The sequence below is a fragment of the Drosophila yakuba genome, chromosome 2L (assembly GCF_016746365.2).
Source record: "Drosophila yakuba strain Tai18E2 chromosome 2L, Prin_Dyak_Tai18E2_2.1, whole genome shotgun sequence".
Classification (NCBI taxonomy): domain Eukaryota; kingdom Metazoa; phylum Arthropoda; class Insecta; order Diptera; family Drosophilidae; genus Drosophila; species Drosophila yakuba.
The window spans coordinates 24669229-24689750 of NC_052527.2; the positions used below are offsets into that span (position 1 = coordinate 24669229).

General features: G+C 40.4%; 1 protein-coding gene across 2 annotated transcripts in view; it reads left to right on the forward strand.

Annotated features, from left to right (window-relative positions):
* LOC26536310 (coiled-coil domain-containing protein 40) overlaps nucleotides 1-18540 on the forward strand; it is an 84910-nt gene extending 66370 nt beyond the window's left edge. For both annotated transcript variants that reach the window (XM_039371845.2, XM_039371848.2), the window contains one exon: nucleotides 8544-18540. In XM_039371845.2, coding sequence (XP_039227779.1) covers nucleotides 8544-8609 — 66 coding nt within the window. In that variant the 3' untranslated portion in view covers nucleotides 8610-18540. The remainder of the gene's footprint in view (nucleotides 1-8543) is intronic.
* The last annotated feature ends 1982 nt before the right edge of the window (nucleotides 18541-20522 follow it).

A 20522-nucleotide genomic window follows, 5' to 3' on the forward strand; every position in this document is an offset into this window, starting at 1 on the left:
CTAATTCAAAATATTATTAATTAATGTGAAATCTGTAATCTGGCAAAAACAGAAGATAGAGACACAAAATTGACATTTGAAACAACACCAGAAATATTTAACACAAGGGAAGAATACGTGATAGATTTTTATCTCACGGGTAACCAGATCTTCCTATCTTGTATTGATATTTATTCAAAATTTGCCTCACTAGTTGAAGTAAAAAGTAGAGATTGGCTAGAAGCGAAAAGAGCCATTACTAAAATATTCAATGATATGGGAAAGCCACAAGAAATTAAAGCGGACAAAGATTCAGCTTTTATGTGCATACATAGGCGTACAAATTTCTGAAACAACCAGCAAAAATGGTGTATCTGATCACAAGACCGTAAATGAATTGGTAGTGAACAAAATATTGAAGATAGGTGTACAAGATTCGAAACAATTTTATACGTATAGACGTATAATCATAGACGTATAATCATAAAACTTAACATAATAGTACAAAACGATTTCCGGCAGACATTTTTTTATATGCAGGCAGCTCAGACTTTAATGTACAACAAAAAAAAATCGATAAGATCGAATATCTTAATAAGAATAGGCATGATTTTGAAGTTGATATAAAATATAGACAGGCGTAAAGAGTAAATACACCCATCTATTTAAAAAGACAGGAAGGATTGAACAAGTAGACAGTAAACATTTCAAGGAAACAAACCGCGGCAGGAAAATTGTTCATTATAAATCAAAATTCAAGAAACAAAAAAAGATTAATATGAGCAAATACGTGATTTCAGACCAGCCAGAGAAGCGCAAAGTACGCAACAGATTTCTAATAATGCTAAGTTGCATGTTACCACTTATCACTATGGTCAAATGCAGCAATATCGAAGTAAACCCAATAAGTGCGAAGAATGGATATCTTACAGAAGTGGGCATAAGTATTTGAACACCATTAGCTTGCAATTGTCGAGCAATGCTTTTCATAGTACAGTCGAATAAACAGTAATCTATTGATGTTAAAGCAAAGAGTGCAATTACAGTTACACGCGAGAGGTATGTTTTGCCGTTTACCTTTTCAATTATGCTTCTGCTGATAGGAAAGCTAGACAGACAACGATTTGGGCGATGGCAAAAGTACTTAGACATCACATTAACTTAGTTCGCATTGATCTGTTGTTCGAAGAATATCAAATTTTTGACTTTTTATACCCGTTACTCGTAGAGTAAAATGGTATACTAGATTCGTTAAAAAGTATGTAACAGGCAGAAGGAAGTGTTTCCGACCATATAAAGTATATATATTCTTGATCAGGATTAGTAGCCGAGTCGATCTGGCCATGTCCGTCTGTCCGTCCGTCTGTCCGTCCGTATGAACGTCGAGATCTCAGGAACTACAAAAGCTAGAAAGTTGAGATTAAATATACAGACTCCAGGGACATAGATGCAGCGCAAGTTTGTCGATTCAGGTTGCCACGCCCACTCTAACGCCCACAAACCGCCCAAAACTGCCACGCCCACATTTTTGAAAAATGTTTTAATATTTTTTCATTTTTGCATTGGTCTTGTAAATTTCTATCGATTTGCAAAAAAAACTTTTTGCCACGCCCACTCTAACGCCCACAAACCGCCCAAAGTTGCCACGCCCACACTTTTGAAAAATGTTTTGATATTTTTTCATTTTTGTATTAGTCTTGTAAATTTCTATCTATTTGCCAAAAAACTTTTGGCCACGCCCACTCTAACGCCCACAAACCGCCAAAAACTGTCCTTCGCACTTACACTAGCTGAGTAACGGGTATCAGATAGTCGGGGAACTCGACTATAGCGTTCTCTCTTGTTTTTAGATCAATTGAACATTTTTTCTTAATCACGTGTTACTACCTACTTGTATTTCATTCATAAATTGGTTAAACATTAAAATAATGAAATAATAATTAAGTATAACTCTGGTATTTAGGTAAAATATATAATTGATTTATACAAAATTCCACGGGGAACTGTGTATTACCAAATAAATAAATATAAAAAAACACACACAACCAAAAACGTTGCCCGTAGTGGCCGACCACGTAAAACAACTGAAAAAGACGATGGTTATATTTTACGAAAGTTTAAGCAGAATGTTCTACAAACTCCCCGATCGGTTGTCAAAAAAATAAAATAAAGAGCGGAAATCAATATTAGTGAAAGAACGGTTCGCAGACGTCTAAAGGAAGCCGATTTTGGAACACGAAATAAGTTAAAGCGACTCGATTTTGCCAAAAAATATGTTGGTCAGCCTGCATCATTCTGGAACAATGTATTGTTAAGCGATGAAAGCTCTTTTGAGTTTCACTGCTCAAAAAAAGAAATTATGTTCGATTACCGAAACAATATCGGAAAAAAGTGGCACCCGTATGTCCGAGAATAAGTCATTCAGGAGGGCCTGTTATGTTTTGGGGATGCGTAGCCTTCACTGGATTGGAAGATTTAGTTCCCGTTAATGGAACCATGAATCAAACAAAATATTTGGATGTCCTAAATAATCATGCATTCCCCTCTGGTGATAAATTGATCGGGGAGTCCTTCATACTCCAGCAAGATAATGCCCCCTGTCATAAGGCCAAACTGATTACGCAGTTTCTGAGAGATGTTGGATTGGCCACCTCAAAGTCCAGACCTCAACATAATAGAAAACCTCTGGTCATATATAAAGAAAAAAAGGTGTGCAAACTTATCTAGAAGTCGCGAAGAAACGATTTACTTTTTTCTCTTTTCAATTTATGAAATTTAAATAATTAAATAATTTGCAGAAAAGTAATTTTTCTTAAATCAACAATGTCAACGATAGTCTAAATATAATGAATATTTTTCTTGTCTAAATACTTATGCCCACTTGCCTACTTATTCCAAACTGGAACGGAGGAAATTCCAACCAGTTACGAATACCATTATTTGAGTATAAACATAACAAAGACAATGCTTATGTTCGAAAATCTAGTAACTGAAGCAAACGACTATCCCAATGTACCTCAGATACAATATTAAGTCGATAAACTAAAACGGGAAATAAATGGATTAAGAATTATTAACAGAAGCAAAAGAGGTCTTTTGAACGTAGTAGGGAAGGCATATAAATACTAAATGTACCAAATCATTAGATGAAGACGACAGGAAGGAGTTAGAGGAAAAAATTAATAACATGTCAGGAGACTCCGTTAAAACCCATGATCTAAACATGGTTATCGACATAATCAACAGCGGTATAGACATAATTAATAGGCTCAAGGTGGAAAAAGAACTGAAGCAACAAATTGCGATACTGATATTCAACCTACAGCAGTTTACAGAATACATAGAAGACATGGAGTTAGGTATGCAATTAACCAGATTAGGAATCTTTAACCCAAAATTACTAAAACACGATCATTGGAAACACGTAAATTCGGAAAAAAAAGGCTAAAGATAAAAACATCAACTTGGCTCAAGACAGGCACGAACGAAATTTTGATTATATCCCACGTTCCTAGCGAGGTCACTAAAGTTCAGATATTTCAAATAGTTCCGTACCCAGATGAACATAACTATATTCTAACTGAGCAAATATTCGATAAGTTTTATGTATTCAATAACCAAGTATTTCATAAAGATACAGATAAATTAATATTCGACAAATGTATTGTTGGACTTATTAAACAAGAGCAAACTCAATGCAAATACATTAAAACCCAAAGAAATATCCCAATAAATTATATAGAACCAAATATACTTTTAACATGGAATATTCATGAAACAGTTGTCAACCAAGATTGTACAAACAACAAAATATTAATATCAGGAAACAACATCATTAAAAATATTGTAATCATTCAGTAAAATAATATAAAATTTATTTTACATATGAGTATTGCGATTATACAATTGGCGCAGTCTGTAGGATCTGTCAAATAAAGAGTCCCTTTAGTACGATACTGATCCATTGAAGGATACGCTATACAACTAGCTATCCAGGATCGGCGAATTAAAACAGTGATTCTAAAATTATTTTGAGATCCGCAAAAGAATTTACGTGAAAGTAGTAAAAGAAAAAAAAAACCCATGTGGTCAGTAACATTTGCAAAATAATTTTAAAATCCCGTGCGGTCGGAAACAAAATTAATTAAAATTTTTCATTCCGTAATTTAAAACCAAATTTAAATTATACTCCGTGTATCCAGAAACTTATACAAATACACCATGGCAATTCCGCAACTTTCGGAAACCCACCTAAATCAATTGTTAAATCAAATTAGAGAACTGAACTACTACGATGGCACACCTGGCAAGCTGTCTGGGTTTGTTAACCAGATCGAGCAGCTACTTAACTTATACCATACCCAAGATGCCAGACAAGCACATGGTATCTACGGAGCAGTAAAACGATTACTTGTGGATGCAGCATTGGAGGTCGTGGCCCAAGAAAGAGTAAATACATGGCTGGAAACAAAGAAGGCCTTGGCGATGGCATTTAAGGATCACAGGCCCTACATAACACTTATAAGACAACTGGAGGATACATCATACCCCGGAAGCATCTGTAAGTTCATCGAGAAGCTCGAATCACAATATTGGATTATGTTTGACAAGTTAGAATTACAAAGCGACCCTGTAGATAAATCAAATTACACTGAAAAGTTAAAAAGAACTGTTAAATCTGTTAAATTTATATGCCATTGGCACGCAAAGATATTGATACTATTTATAAATTAAAACAAGCTTCAATGGAGTTAGGCCTCTATGACGCCAGTCCAGAAAATCAGCGTTCTAATAGATCAGAAGGGAACAGACGCAGGAACAGGTGAAATCATAGTCAAAGCAATAATCAAAGATATTACAATAATAGAAATCACAGTTACAGCAATTATTATCCTGGAACGAATCAGAATAATAATACGCAACCTCAAAATTCAAATCAACCTACAACAAATCAAAATCAGTATTCCACTCTTCCCATACCGGTTAATCAAAGGGGAAATTTTTACACGTTTAGAAGGGAGTTAACACAAGGCCAAAAAAACAATCTTCTTAACCATTCCCTTAATTTCCAACCTTCAAACCATTCCATAAATTTCCAACCTTCAACCTCAAATAATACTAATGGTCAGGTGCCATTAAAAAGGCAACGCGAGAGTCAAAGTGGCCAAAACAGAATGGGTATAAGTTGTCATCAAACTACCTCGGACACTCAAGTGACACAGGAGAACGTACCAGTCCCCATGTGCGAATAGGTTATCATAACAAAATTTACAAGGGAATGATCTACACAGGCTCAACAATCAATATAATAAGAGAAAATTGTGAAAATTTAGAAGAAAAAAAAGAAGATCTAACAGTGTATACCATTAACGGGGCAATAAAATTAAAGAAAGGGCAATAAAAGAAGAAAGGAAGACCTGCCCCAAGAAAATTACAACTCTGCGACATACGCATATGTATTTACGTTATACATACTTATATTAATATATGCTCAGGCGGCAACTCCGCATAGCTCCAAAGCCCTAAGGAAATGTAAGCGATCATCATTGAATAAGGAACAGTGATCTCTATCGTTCCTAAAACCAAAAATCGCGACATACATTGTTATATAACCTCAGTGAGTAGAGTAAATGGAATAGAAAAAAAACGCAGTTGAGTAAGAAATAAAGTGAAAAAGAGAATAGCGCTCTTAAAGTGGGTATTGTTCACTGAAACTCCAAAGCCAGGATGGTCGACCGCTCAAAAATTTCAAACTGAGCTCGATTATCTGATAAATTTGACAAATCAGAAAAAATGCCCAAAGCCACCACTTACTCAGCCCTAATAAACATTATCAACTCCAAAAACAAAATCATACCATCCAAGCAAGCCAGCCTGCCGAAGCCAAAGAACACACCTGTCCACAACACTGCAAGGGACCACTTGGAAGCGCATTCTGCAATTACACATGCAGACACAATACGATAAACAACAAACAGTAAGGCGTAAAAAAAGTTCATAAAAATACCACAATAACATGAACAACAAAATATCTTGTTGAGCAGTCCGCTCACTACGACTACGATTGGTGTTCGGTAAAACTCCTTAACATGATCTTAACCTATTTATTATGTGAAATGTTACGTTTAAATTTTTACCCATTGTGAAATTCCTACTCTGTTATGTAACACTCACACATACCATACTACTCGCGGAAATCTCATTGAAACTAATAACGCGTTGTGCATCAAACATTTTGGTGTCCAACGTGGGGCAGTGTATAACAATAATTAATATCAATAACTTAAATTTGCCGTGATGTGCCCCAATTTGTGAATGCTTTGGAAACTAAACAGTATTCTATTTCACCGCAATCACAACATTTGGCATATAAAGTCTCGCGTAATAATATTAATTAGTTAGTTTCAACACGCATTTCCAATTTTAGCAGAAATTGTTAACGGCTAAAGACACACATTCGCAAAAAGGCAACGGTCCTATTGTCGATTCAATCAGCTGTGAGCTACCAAAGTCAACATATGTTTCAGCGTGCACTGAGCTTTCTCGTCCTTTTGCAGCGTATCGTAAAAATTGCACCAAAATTTTATTTTGTAAACAAAAATTTAAAAAAGTTGTTTTTAATAAATATTAAGGTTTGTATTGACGATGAAACTTTTTGTTTATGGTCTTTGCTTATATGCTGTAGATTAAAGCCCTTCTTAATGTTTACCCTACTCTAGCAACTAGCATAACCTAAAACTTTCATAGATCAGAACTTTTAATATTCGCCGTTATTATGCTTATTTTTATCCTTTTAGGTACCATGTCTGTACAAAAGCGGGTACTCTTTCATATAAGGCAAAGTGAGCACTTTTCAATTGAAAAATTTAAGGCCGTTGAATGTTATGTTTTTGATAATATTTTTGATGTGGAATTATATAATGAAGTACAGGTGATTGCCATACGAAAAAAATTTAGCAATTTTGTAGCAAAATAGGTTCAAAACTGGGAGCAGAGCAGAAGTATTATGAAACAATTTAAAACCAACAAGAGAGAACGCTATAGTCGAGTTCCCCGACTATCTGATACCCGTTACTCAGCTAGTGGAAGGGAAAAGGAGAGTCTTAAACACAGTTTTTGGCGGTTTGTAGGCGTTATAGTGGGCGTGGCAAAACGTTTCTTGGCAAATCGATAGAAATTCACAAGACCAATATAAAAATGAAAAAATATCAAAACATTTTTTAAAAGTGTAGGCGTATCAGCTTTGGGCGGTTTGAGAGCGTTAGAGTGGGCGTGGCAAAAAGTTTTTTGGTAAATCGATAGAAAATTACAAGACTAATACAAAAGTGAAAAAATTTCAAAACATTTTTCAAAAGTGTGGGCGTGGCAGTTTTGGGCGGTTTGTGGGCGTTAGAGTGGGCGTGGCAACATGAATCGATAAACTTGCGCTGCTTCTATGTCCCTGGAGTTTGTATGCTTAATCTCAACTTTCTAGCTTTAGTAGTTCCTGAGATCTCGACGTTCATACGGACGGACAGACGGACGGACAGACGGACGGACAGACGGACGGACAGACGGACATGGCCAGATCGACTCGGCTATTGATCCTGATCAAGAATATATATACTTTATATGGTCGGAAACGCTTCCTTCTGCCTGTTACATACTTTTCAACGAATCTAGTATACCCTTTTACTCTACGAGTAACGGGTATAAAAATATGTACTGGTTGAATGAAGCGCTTTTACTTATTGATACGCCATCGACTCCTGGGAGACCTGAAAACCCCTTTACAGAATGTTCCACGAAAACAAAATTAGGGAAAGTTTCGGACATTATTGACCAAACGTCGTAGCTCATAGTGGCAACAACAAGTTCTCTTGCATAGTGGATAGCAACTTGCGTTCCCTGATTGTCAACGGACGAGAGCAACATGAAAAACTGCTACAGGTAGAAGTATATGTTCCACGATGACCGCCAATAAAGCTACTTGCGTTAACTTGCGCCCGAACAGTCGACAAACCCGGCTTTACCGGCTTTACAAAAAATAAAAAAGATAAAAAATTCGAATGTGCAATATAAAATAATAAAACAACTACCCGCTGCGGTGGAGATGCGCGACAATATGCAAACAACATCTTCCACGGGTGCATACAAGTTGTAGTGATTCCGCGTAATGAAAAACGACTACGCACTGCGGCGATATAGCTTTTCGCGAGTGTTAAAATGTCGTGGCTAAACACCAATATAAAATAGTAAAAAAGAAAACCGCGGCGGCAATTTATTTGCGAGCGGCCTCATTTGCGTCCGAGAAAGCTGCCCAGTAGTCTGTAAGGCAACCGTACCTTAGTAGGCTGTGTGCCAAAAAGGATATCTACTGACCTTCGCGCCCGGTGCCCCAATAAGTATACGAGAATCCAATCAATAACCCTAAACAAACAGCACCTTTATCACAATGCTGTAAAAAATTATATTAAACGATTTAACGATAGGATCATCAAACAAGTGAAAGACTTATTAGGAAAAAATTATAAAAAATATGCAATTTATGCGACCTTACTAATAAATTTTCCTTTCATTAACAGATCAATTCAAACGAAAGAGTACAAGTTCGAAGAGCAAACAAGAAAGGAAATCATATACAACGGTGAGTTTCAACTTTGCCAAAAGGTCGCAAATAATAAAAACTAAATATAAACTCGAGTATTGAACACCGTTTAAAAAAAAAAAGTCCCGCTTTAGCTCTTACTCATCCGGGTTTCACGTCCTTGTTTACCTTTTGTATCACCTCCCTACGAATTTATAGAATGGAAGAGATTAAAGAAACCTTCGCCAAATTCAACGATACGTTGAACAATTTGATCACCGCGGTTAACTCAGTTACAGAAGACAATAAGAAGTTGAGCGCTAGGTTAGTCACCCTAGAGGGGGATTTCGAGAACAGGAATCCTGGGCGGTACCATTAACTAGGGCCCGCAACGAGTACGAATTAAGGGAAATATCAACCTTACCCGATTGCGTTAAAGAGTTACAAATATTTGAGGGCCAACCGGAGGCTTATATATCGTGGATTAATAGAGCGCAGTCCATTCTAAGTGACCATCAAGTCATAAAAAATAAGCCTCTGTATAGGTCCATCGTTTTACACATCAGACATTAGAGGTAATGCCGACACGGCGATATTAGCTTATGGCATAGAGGACGATGATTGGGAAGAAATCAAACGCGTCCTTTCCCTCAACCACGCTGATAAGAGGGACCTTCGTACCCTCAAACACCAATTATGCCAACTAAATCAGGGTACCCAGACCCTAGAAAAGTTCTATATGGCAGTAAATAGCCATTTCTCTTTGATTTTGAATAACTTGAGGAGTGGCAATAGAGAGCCGGTCGTCGTGAGTGCTCTTATCGAAACTTATAGGGACAAGGCGTTGGACGTCTTCATGAGAGGCGTCAGCGGCGATTGTTCAAGGTGGTTGTTGGTCCGTAATCCAAGGACTTTACCAGAAGCCTATTCTTTCTGCCTTGAATTACAAAATGTTGTTCCAAAAGCCGGCACCGGTCCCTCACTGGGGAATAATAGATCTGCACAACATTCGCAACACTATCAGCCTAGATTCACCGGTGCCTATCAGGGCTATAATAGACCTCCGATAGACAGTCCCTACGTTCACTCGAACCAGCATGGACCTGGAGGCACTCAGCCTTAACCAAGGTGGACACGGCAACCCGCCGCAATAAAAATGGAGTCTAACCAATCGGGCCAATCGCATCAGTGTGGATACGGTACTCCTCACAATGATTTCACCAGATTCACATGAAACGCCGAAAACTGCGTCATCCACTTTGAATGAAAAATACGAACTCCTGCGCCTTCCTTTTGGACTGAAGAATTCCCCTTCTATTTTTCAACGCATGATTGACGATGTGTTAAGAGTACACATTGGTAAGATTTGCTATGTCTATATAGACGACATCATCGTCTTTAGCAAAGATTACGACAGTCACTGGGCGAACTTCCGTCTAGTCTTTAACAGTCTTAAGGAGGCAAGACTCCAGGTTAACCTTGAAAAAACCAAATTCTTATCAACTCAAGTTGAATTTCTTGGTTAGTTAGTTACTTTGGAAGGTACCAAGGCCGATCAGAAAAAAGTCGACGCAATAATGAAAATGAATCCACCTACTAATGTCAAAGAATTAAAAAGTTTCCTTGACATGACTTCCTACTACCGAAAATTTATACGAGATTACGCAAAAGTTGCGAAACCGCTCACTAACATTACACGCGGGGAATTCGCCAGGGTTAAATCTAATCAATCAAAGAGGGTCCCAATTGAATTGAACGAAGAGGCTTTACAGGCCTTCTCCGTTTTAAAAGCCATTCTTTCTTCTTCGGAAGTTTTAGCGTTTCCTAACTTCAACAAAACTTTTCATCTTACGACGGATGTTTCCAATTACGCAATTGGTGCCGTTCTTTCACAGGAAGAAGAGGGGAAAGATAGACCAATAGCTTTTATATCATGATCCCTAAATAAAACTGAAGAATGTTACACCACCAACGAAAAAGAGATGCTCGCAATAGTGTGGGCCCTAGACAATCTTCGTTCTTATCTGTACGGCGCTGGTTGTATTAGGACTTACACCGATCACCAGCCCCTTACATTTGCGTTAGGCAACCGGATCTTCAATGCAAAATTAAAACACTGGAAGTACCGGATCGATGAATACAATTGTACAATGGTTTATAAACCAGGGAAATCAAATCTGGTCACAGACGCACTTTCACGTATCCCCACGCAAATTAATCACTTAGAGTCTGACTCTGCAACAGTACACAACGCTCTTCAAGACGCTTCACAACTGATATCGCACGTCCAGAACCCAATTAACGTTTACAGAAATCAGCTGATCTTCGATGAAAACGCGACCGAATACGCTTGTGACCAGACACATGCTGCTTATGTCCGTCACACAGTCCCTATCAACTCTCAGACGAGAATTAAACTCAATACCATCCTGAAGGAATACCTGAAGCAATTAATTATCAATGGGGTTCAAATTCCCGACGACTTCTTGCCAGATTTCCAGACCTGTTGCTCCGCTAACTTTAATGGTTATAAAATTCGTATAACACAAAGTTTAGTGTCGGATTTGAATGACAGCGAAAAAGTTTGCGCGGTCATCCACGAATGGCCAGTACTATAAGTGCTCAAGTGTCTGCTTGCGAATGTTGTAAAATATTCAAATGTGACCCCCACCCTAACAAATCAGATTTGCAGCCAACTCCAATCCCAAACTATCCATGTGAAATACTGCACATTGACCTATTCGCCCTAGAGAAAACAAATTATTTGAGCTGTATCGATAAATTTACTAAATTCGCTAAACTCTTCCCATTGGAATCCAAATTGGCTTTCCATCTGCGAGAAAAGTTATTGGAGGCCATTTATTATTTCACTGTACCTAGGGTTATAGTTTCTAATAAGGCAGATCGAACTCTACTATACGCCAACCCTGAAGAGCGAGGTGAACGGCCAGGTGGAGAGGTTCCACTCCACATTTCTAGAAATTTATCGCTGCTTGAAAACCGAATATCCCACTTTCAAAACAGAAAGTGGTACCTATCACAGTAGACCGCTACAACAATTCTGTGCACTCGGTAACAAATAGAAAACCGGTAGATATTTTTTTCGATCGTACTTCCCGAATTAATTATCAGGGTTTGTCAGATTTCAAACGACAAACTAGGGAAGATAAGATAAGGGGTCTTATTGAGCATAAACAGGCCTTGGTTATTTGCGGCCGTAATAAAAAAAGACATCGACCCCTCGAGTATAAAGAAGGTGACAGAGCCTTTATCAAAAACAAACAGATTAAGACAAAGGAAAAGCCCAAGTTCAAGGCCGAGGTGGTTCAGGAGGATAGGACGGTGACACTTAGGACGAAATCCGGAAAGAGTTTCTACAAGTCAGACGTTAGGAAGTGGCAAGGGCAAGCCCTTAAACTTCTTCCTTCTCTTTCACTATTTCTAATAAAAAGAATACAAATTGGCAAAGATTTTTCACAAGCTTAGGATATGAACCATAAAAAAAAAAAATCACTTAAGTAACAAAAACCAAAAAATATTACCAAAAAAACACAGAGACACGAAATTCTGCTAAAAAAAAAACATACAGAAACACAAAATTCTTAAATAAAAAAACACACACTGAACACCGAACACCATGATTCCAAATACAAAAACACAATACACGAAATACAATACAAGAATATCATTACAGACATTAGGATATAAGCACACTAAACACACTTCTTGTGACAGCATAATACCGCTTAAGAGCACATGTAACACTCTACTTCCCTCTCCCTTTCTTTTCCTTCCCAATGTTAGAAGCCTTTTGCTAGCTCGTTTGTACCTTCCACATAATTAAGCACGACTCCCCAGTAGTCCCTTTACAACAGGGGGCAATTTGGCGGATAAACGGTGTCTTTAAACTGGCACACGTTATCGACTTGGGCAGAATGCAAGAGCTTCACGGTGAACTGGACGAAGAGGCAGCGTCAGAGGGAATGCGTCGACTATCGAGAGTACGCAGAACACGGTTATAGAATTTCTAGGATCCTGGAAATGGGTCGCCGAGTCTCCAGACCCAACAGACTGGATCACTATATTGAAAGCCCAAAACGAAGTTGTGACGAATACGGACTAGCAGATTCGAATCAACTCGAAGCTCTTCGACTCAGCGCATGAATCAGCGCTGCTAATCAACAAGGTCGTCCAAAGAGTCAACACGATCGATGGAGGCTTGCAGGCCACAGCATTAACCCTGCACAGAGCCATTATACTGGCTAATCAAGTCGGCGAAATTATCAAGGCATGTCAGTTCGCTAAAACGGGGACGGTCAACTCGAACCTCCTGGACCATGAGGAGGTGGAGACGATCTTGAACGAAGTCAGCAACCTCCCTTACCAGAATGCGATCGAGCCAACGAGTTCTCCCGTCCGTCGGTAATGACAAATGGTACAATGATATTGTACATTCTGGCGTTCCCGAAGGTTACGACAGAATTATACAAGTTCATGCACCTATACTCGACCATCTCCGAGGGAAGGCAAGTGGTACTGGAAAACAACAAGTTAGCCGCGAGTCCCGATGACAACACGACCGTTTGCCTGGAAAAGGACCTCCTCAAATTAAAGGAAAGCGACTGCATCCCTCGACTATTGAAGGGCGGATACGTCGCCTGTACATACTTGAGAAACGACAAAGAGGTGGTTAATCTTATCGACGATGGAACACTTCTATTAACCAATTTCAATGGCTCGGTAATCTTCGAGGCAAAAGAACATACACTCGTCGGTTCGTTTGTGGTACAATACTCGAATGAAACGGTTACGGTTGGTAATCGGTCCTCCAACCATCTAATGGCAATGCCGGCTGTCCTAACCCGAGTGGTAGCCACTAACTACCAACTGTCACTGGAATACGTGCATGAAGCGAGCATCCAGAACCTTCGGAGGTTGTCTCTATTGACGGCCAAGCTGGTTTACTCTTCAATCTCGGTAGGAATTATGGCACTGCTCATCCTCTTACTTATATACTTCTTATGGAGGAAGTTAACTTCGACCAAGGGAATCCCGAAGATCGACAACGCGTCAATTGGCTTGGAGGCTCTCCGCACCCCCGGGCCGCCTAAGGCTCTCTGATGTGTGGGACACAGATATTGTTATGGGGAGGAGTTAACGACTTGCTCTCAACCGGAGCCAATGACCCGTTTTGGTTAAGGTAAACAACCTGCCTTAGCCGAGCCCCGCAGACGCCCCTCGCCCTTGCGATTAACATTATCGCAACCACAGCACAAACAACGGAAGCGGCAAGTGGAGCACAGTGCCAGCGACCATATGCTGCGTAAGCATTCTCACGCCGGCACATGGACGGTGAGTTTTTGCGACGTAAACGTTCTCACGCTCGCGCTCTTGCGAAAGCGCTCCGACGACCGGCAAGAGCGCCTGTGCAGCGTAAGCACTTTTACGCCAGCACCGGCGGCTACCAAGACGGCAAACAGAATTCCAACCCTAATTAGAATTCAATAAATAAAATCATAACGATCAATCAACCAACTTCTGTTCTCCTTGTGAAGGGATCAAGATCTTGGGTTCTCCTGCATAGGAACTTGCGTTCCCTGATTGTCAACGGACGAGAGCAACATGAAAACGTATACGTTTAACTGGCGTTAACTTATATATAAGTTCAAAAAAATGTTTTATTTAATTTAATTTAAAGGTACATATATAGTCAACTTAAAAAAATTTCAAACAAGTTTTACAAAAAAAAGGGGTTAAAAGATATGAATTAAACGCCGCTAAATGAGCCTTTTCGACCACTGTGCGATGAACTGAACAACACGTTCCTTGACAACACTCCAAAACCAGACTCCCGGTCAAGAAATGGAAATCATACTGAGTATAAAAACTTGATTACTTCGTTCTTGGATCTTATTAGCCATGAGAAACTATAACATACCACATAATTCCTCGTTTGCACTTACCAACAATTCTTGTGTACCTTGCTCATCGACGTCATACAAGAGGTTTGGCTGCGACAGGTTCAAGTGCATGAATTCTTTAGGACGCTTTCATTTGGTAAAATCGCATCGACTCTGCTTAAATTGCCTGTGCGGCGGTCATCACCTCGCAAGCTGCTCATCGAGGAATCGTTGTCGCAAATGAAACAGGGCTCATTATACACTTCTACCAATAACCATTCTATAGAATGCTCTCATCCGCAACCAACAGCATCTCCAGCATCTATACTAAAAGAAGATACACACACACATTCATATCCTGGGGGCAAATCACAGATCCTACTGGCAATCGCAATGGTTCTCAGAAACCTACAAGATCGGAAGGGCGCTTCTCGATTCGTGTTCCAAGGTGCACTTTATAACAGAGGATTCGCTTGCGGCTAAACAGGCACAATATCGAAATCCGAAGCATTGTTCAGCCACAAACAGGTGTCAAACACTGCGCCACTGCATCAATTTGTTGGCTGATTTCTGCGTTACTTCGCACATCGCCTACCAGCCTGCCATCGATTTTGAGACCACTGTGTGGAATCTTTCAGACAACACTCCATTAGCGGACAACACATATACCCAACCGCGCCATATTGACATGTTATTGTTTGATTCTTTGTTAATCGGACAACGCAGAGTAGGTCTTTCTGGCTTCAGAAACATTATTTGGATGGGTTGTAACTGGCAGATTATTATTCTGCACCACCACCATTGATCACAGTCTTTAGCGACTCTGGGAACTCGAGGGTGTTGAGGCGCCATCAAAAAATAGGAAGCCAAATCATATTCATATACGGTTCGAATATTCGTCAAATTGCCGTTCAAGGATAATCCAAGCCAATTGGGGAGGTCATTCGGTATCGCTCGTCGCAGGTTCCTGATTATGGAACGTCGATTGTCGCAATCAGCACCGCTTCGGATACAATATTGCGAGTTTATGGAAAAGTATAAGAGGGGGCACATTTCTCTAGTGACTTGTCCTAAGTTACACGAACCACACTACTACATTCCCCATCATTGTGTCACTAAACCTACCAGAGACTCGACTTAGCTCAGGGTTTTCGACGCGTCTTGTCGGACGACAAATTAAACTTCGCACAATGATCCAACTATTTACTGCTGCTGAAATTTAAGCTTTATCGGTACACCATCGCAGCATGTAAATATTGACGTCAATGACCGCAAATACCAGTACAATCTTTGGCGAACATTTCCAGGCGACATTCTTCGCACTAGCTGAACACGGTGACCTACGGTACTGCTTCTGCTGCGTTCTTGGCAATAGGCAGCCTGCACCATCTCGCTGAGACGGTGCATCGCGCAGACTCTCCACTCGGCCCTTCAGTCATTAAGTAGTCATTTTACGTGGATGACTTGCTTACCGGCCCTGACGATTTGGATACGCTTCGAACCATCAAATATCAAGTGACTGAAATTTTTCGTCAAGGACACTTTCCCTTGACCAATTGCCTTTCCTAACAAGGCTCTTGGGATAAGCTGAAACCAGCACATGCTTCTCTTAAACTTCATACCTAAGGACTGTCTTGCAACTGTCACGAAAAGGACCATTCTATTGAAAGCATCGGCCGATGTCACCGATTATTTTCCATGAGCTGTTGCTCGCCCGACTCAATTGGAAGCGTGCCGCAAGCCATTCATACAGCTTAGGGCAAGTGTCTCCACTCGTTTCAATCGGTGTCATCATTGTCAATTCCCCGCTTTGTCTATAGCACAAGCTTCGGTCGCTTAAGCCACGCGAATTCTGCGATTCATTAATTCAAGCTTACTCATGTTCCTTATACCTGCGCTAAAAAACAGAATGTGAAAACATCACGTTGACTGGAAAATCGAGAGTCTCACCAGTGAAGAAAAAATTTCTTCCCAAACTGGAATTATGTGGAGCTCACAACTGTAAAATAAAGTATATCCTTGTTTGACAATACACAGCATACTTCTGGGCGGATTCGCAAATCGTACCTCACTGGCTAAAGCAACGTCGGAAACCGAATCTATTAAATTCAGGACCTACCAAAGATAGCCTAACGCAGCCAATCCGGCTGATATTGTATCACGAGGCACAGACCAGAACTCGAAGCATCTATGTAGTTCTTAGGCCTACCCTTCTTGATGGAATCATCTGCAACTTGGCCAACTTCACCGCAAATCGTCGACTTAGATCCGGACGCCATCAAATCGGAGTAAAGAAAGAGCACGTTCACTGCAACAGTGGTCGATAACCATGTTTTCAAAAAATTGACCTAGTACGTACATTCGTTTTTTACGAACAATTGCATACGTCTTTCGTGTCGCGCAACTTACGAAGAAAGCCAAAACCTTGGCAATGTTTTGTTATCTGAACAACTTTGGCTTGCGACGTTTGGCATTGTTTAGAATGTGAAGTAACAATCGTGTGGTTTCTCGGCGTACCATGCCAACAGTCATCTACGTCGACAGTGGAATCAATTTCGTTGAAGCTGCCAATCATCTTCAGAATCTGCGGATGTTATTGATGATAATTTCACTTAAGAAACGATAACTTATTTAGCCACCAACTTTACAAGGTTTCATTTTATTTCTTCTAGAGTTTTGGAGGGCTCTTGGAAGCGCGACTTTTAAATTTACGTTTGAAAAACTCTGCACAGTCACAGCAAAAGTAGAAGGCATTTTTAATTCACGCTTTGTCTTCAGATCCCAGCGACCTCGGATCACTTACCTCAGGCTATTTCCTGGTAGGAAATCTCTTCGTCCCCTTCCAGAGCGCACCATCTTTACGTCAATACTTACAAATATAAAACGGCTTGACGCAGTGACTGCTGCTTAGCAACAGTTTTTGGCGAGGATGATCAGCCGACTACATAAACTAGCTTGAAGAACGAACAAAATGGACGATATCATCATCGAACATTAGGGTTGGCGCAATGGTCCTCATTCATGACGATGAATAATCGAACGCATCGAAGGGGTCGTACCTGGGAAAGATGGATTCATTCGAGTGGCCCAACTTCGGAATGTTCGGTCAAACTCATTATCATGAAATTCCTAATCTGTTATCGCGCTCATGTCAGCTCTCCTATGTTAATAATAACAATTGGAAAGAAAAATATATATTACAAAATTCGTGGTATGCACACACTGTGCCAATACGTCAACGGTTGGACAGAAGAATCTAAAGCAACATGACAAAAACAACAACAGCATCATCGCGGTGAGCAGTCCGTTGACAATGACAACATACTGGACAAGGAGGACAGCTTTCATAGATTGGCAGGACTCCTGGAAACGACATTTTTTAATGTATAAAGCCAATATTGTCTTCCACACTTGTAAGTCGAATATTGTACTATTGAGCGGTACCCTTCAGAGAGCTGCAACGAGTCAAACATATTTGTTCATACTCGAGTACTGATTTGGACTCTCAACGATTCTTTCGGTTTGATTCATGTATATGAATCGAGCCATTTGCCTTCGACCAGCAACAATCAACACACTTAAAGTATTTACCAATCACCTCATACTTGATTTGCTTTTCCACGTTCACTATTGTAGGATACAGCCAAAAATGATTTGCACTAATATGTGTATGATTGATGCGTTTGAAAGAGTTCGGGTAGAACATCATACTAACTGAAAGCATTTACTCAAGTCATTGCACCTGGCTCAGTCGATAGCCTAATATTTTTAAATTGACTTTATAAATATGTCCTGTCATAAAATAAAGACATATATGTAAGACGGGGTATTGGGACTTCTCAACAAAAGCAGTACTCGAGTAGATTTAAGAAGAGATGCAGAAAAAGTATTAAGACACCAGAGCAGCAGCAGAGCGACAGAATAGAGCAGTAGAAACAGCAGAGCGACAGAAGAGAATAGCGACAGCGGAGAAGCAGGAGAAGCGACAGCAGAGCAGCAGCAGAGCGACAGCAGAGAGCAGCAGCAGAGCGAGAGAAGGGATTCGGAGAGTAGAAGTCAGCAGATACGGACGTCAGAGAACGAGTTAAGAAAGCAGAAAACTTAAACTAAACTTGTAACATTCATCGTTAATAATAATACTGATATTTAAATACCTATAATAATAAAAACCAAAGTTGAGTAAATCTCATCTTACATTTGGGGGCTCGTCCTAACCTGAAAATTGCAAGTGACGCCGTCCCGAAAAGTCTCAACGCCGTTCCGAGAAGTCTCAAAATACGAAGAAGAAGAGTTTGACAGACGCCGGTTAGCAACGGGGAATGCGTGTGAGTGAGAAGGAAATTAAGCAAGAGCCGTCGCGGATTCCAATTTCAAAAGGAAAGCAGCCATATTACACAAGGTCAGTGGCTGCAGCAGACAAACAGATTAAAATGAGTACGCCGTTGGAAAGCGATTGCGAAATAAGTGGAAATGAAAATACGAAAGAAATGAAAATCGTGCAAGAACTTGTCGCAACAAGCGGAGAGCAAGGTGGGAATGCAAGAAACAACATGCAGAATCATGTCGGGATAAGTGGAGAGCAACGTGGCGCAGCTGGTTTAATCGAAAGCAGCTCGATCGACGAAAATACAAGAACGCTGAAAGATTTAGTGCAGCTTCTTGCTATTAAGATTGGAGCGGAGGAGCGAAACAACGGTTGCTCGATTACGGCAGAAAGCTTTGCGAAGATCATTCCAGAGTTTGACGGAGAGTCCATGCCGGTTAAAAATTGGTTTGAAAATTTTGAGATGAATGCGGCAGCCTACGATCTGAACATTAAGCAGATGTATGTTCAGGCTCGCGCCAATATGACGAACACAGCGACGTTGTTTTTGGACTCTACGTATGTACACCAATACTCAGAGATGCGTATGCTGATGGAGACAGAGTTCAGTCGTCAATATGTGTGCAGCGCGGATGTACACGAGCAGCTCCGCGACCGCAAGAAACGCAAGCAGGAATCTTTTCACGAATACCTACTAAAGATGAAAAAGATCGCTTCACTTGGCAACATTGATGCACGTTCAGTTATCCGCTATGTTGTTGACGGCTTGAACATGAGAAGTGATTTCAGATACTCTCTCTACAGTTGCAAGTCTAAAGAACTACAGGAGCAGTATGAGGTGTTCGACCGTGTGGTCGAGAAGCCATTTAATCCCAACGAGGGAAAGTGGACGTCGAGCCAGAAAAAGCAGCACGAGGGACAGCACGACAGGAAGAGTCACTGCTTTAACTGCGGATCATTAGATCATCATCGTAAGGACTGCAAGTCTGCTGTAAAATGCTTCAGTTGCAACAAAGAGGGTCACATGTCAAGAGATTGCCCTGGGTCAGCTGCTGGCGTCCAAGTCGTACGCAGCTCAAGTCGCATGAAAAATGTCACTATCAACAATGTGGCAGTGGAGTGTCTGGTAGATACGGGAGCCGATGTATCTATACTGCGCAAGTATATCTTTAACAAGATACCAAATGTTACCCTGGAGAGGTGTGCGTCGATGCTTCGTGGGCTGGGAAGGAAGATTACGTGCACAGTTGGATACTTTTTGGCGGAGGTTGCGGTGGACAAGGAGATGACTAGACACAAGTTCGTCGTAGTGGAGGATGAAGACATCGAGTATGATGCTCGGTTTTGATTTTGTATCGAAGTTTGACTTTTCGCTGTCGGCCGACGGATACTTTCTTCCCCGCTGGGGGAGAAAGCTTGTGGGGAACCAAATCAGATGAGTATTTACAACATAATAAATTCAGATGATGAAATAGATGTTCCTCCGCAGTTCGCTAAAGAGGTGTCGCTGCTGATCAATAACTACAAGGCGGTGGATTCGGTAGCCGAAGTTCCAGTGAGGCTAAGAATCGTTCCGGATGGTGAAATTATCCCATTTCGTCAATCCCCAAGTAGATTTGCGATTGCCGAAGAGAATGACGTGGAAAAGCAGATCAACGAATGGTTAGATGCTGGAATCATTCGCCCATCTACATCTAACTTTGCTAGCCGTCTTGTACTGGTGAACAAAAAAGATGGCACACGGCGTATTTGC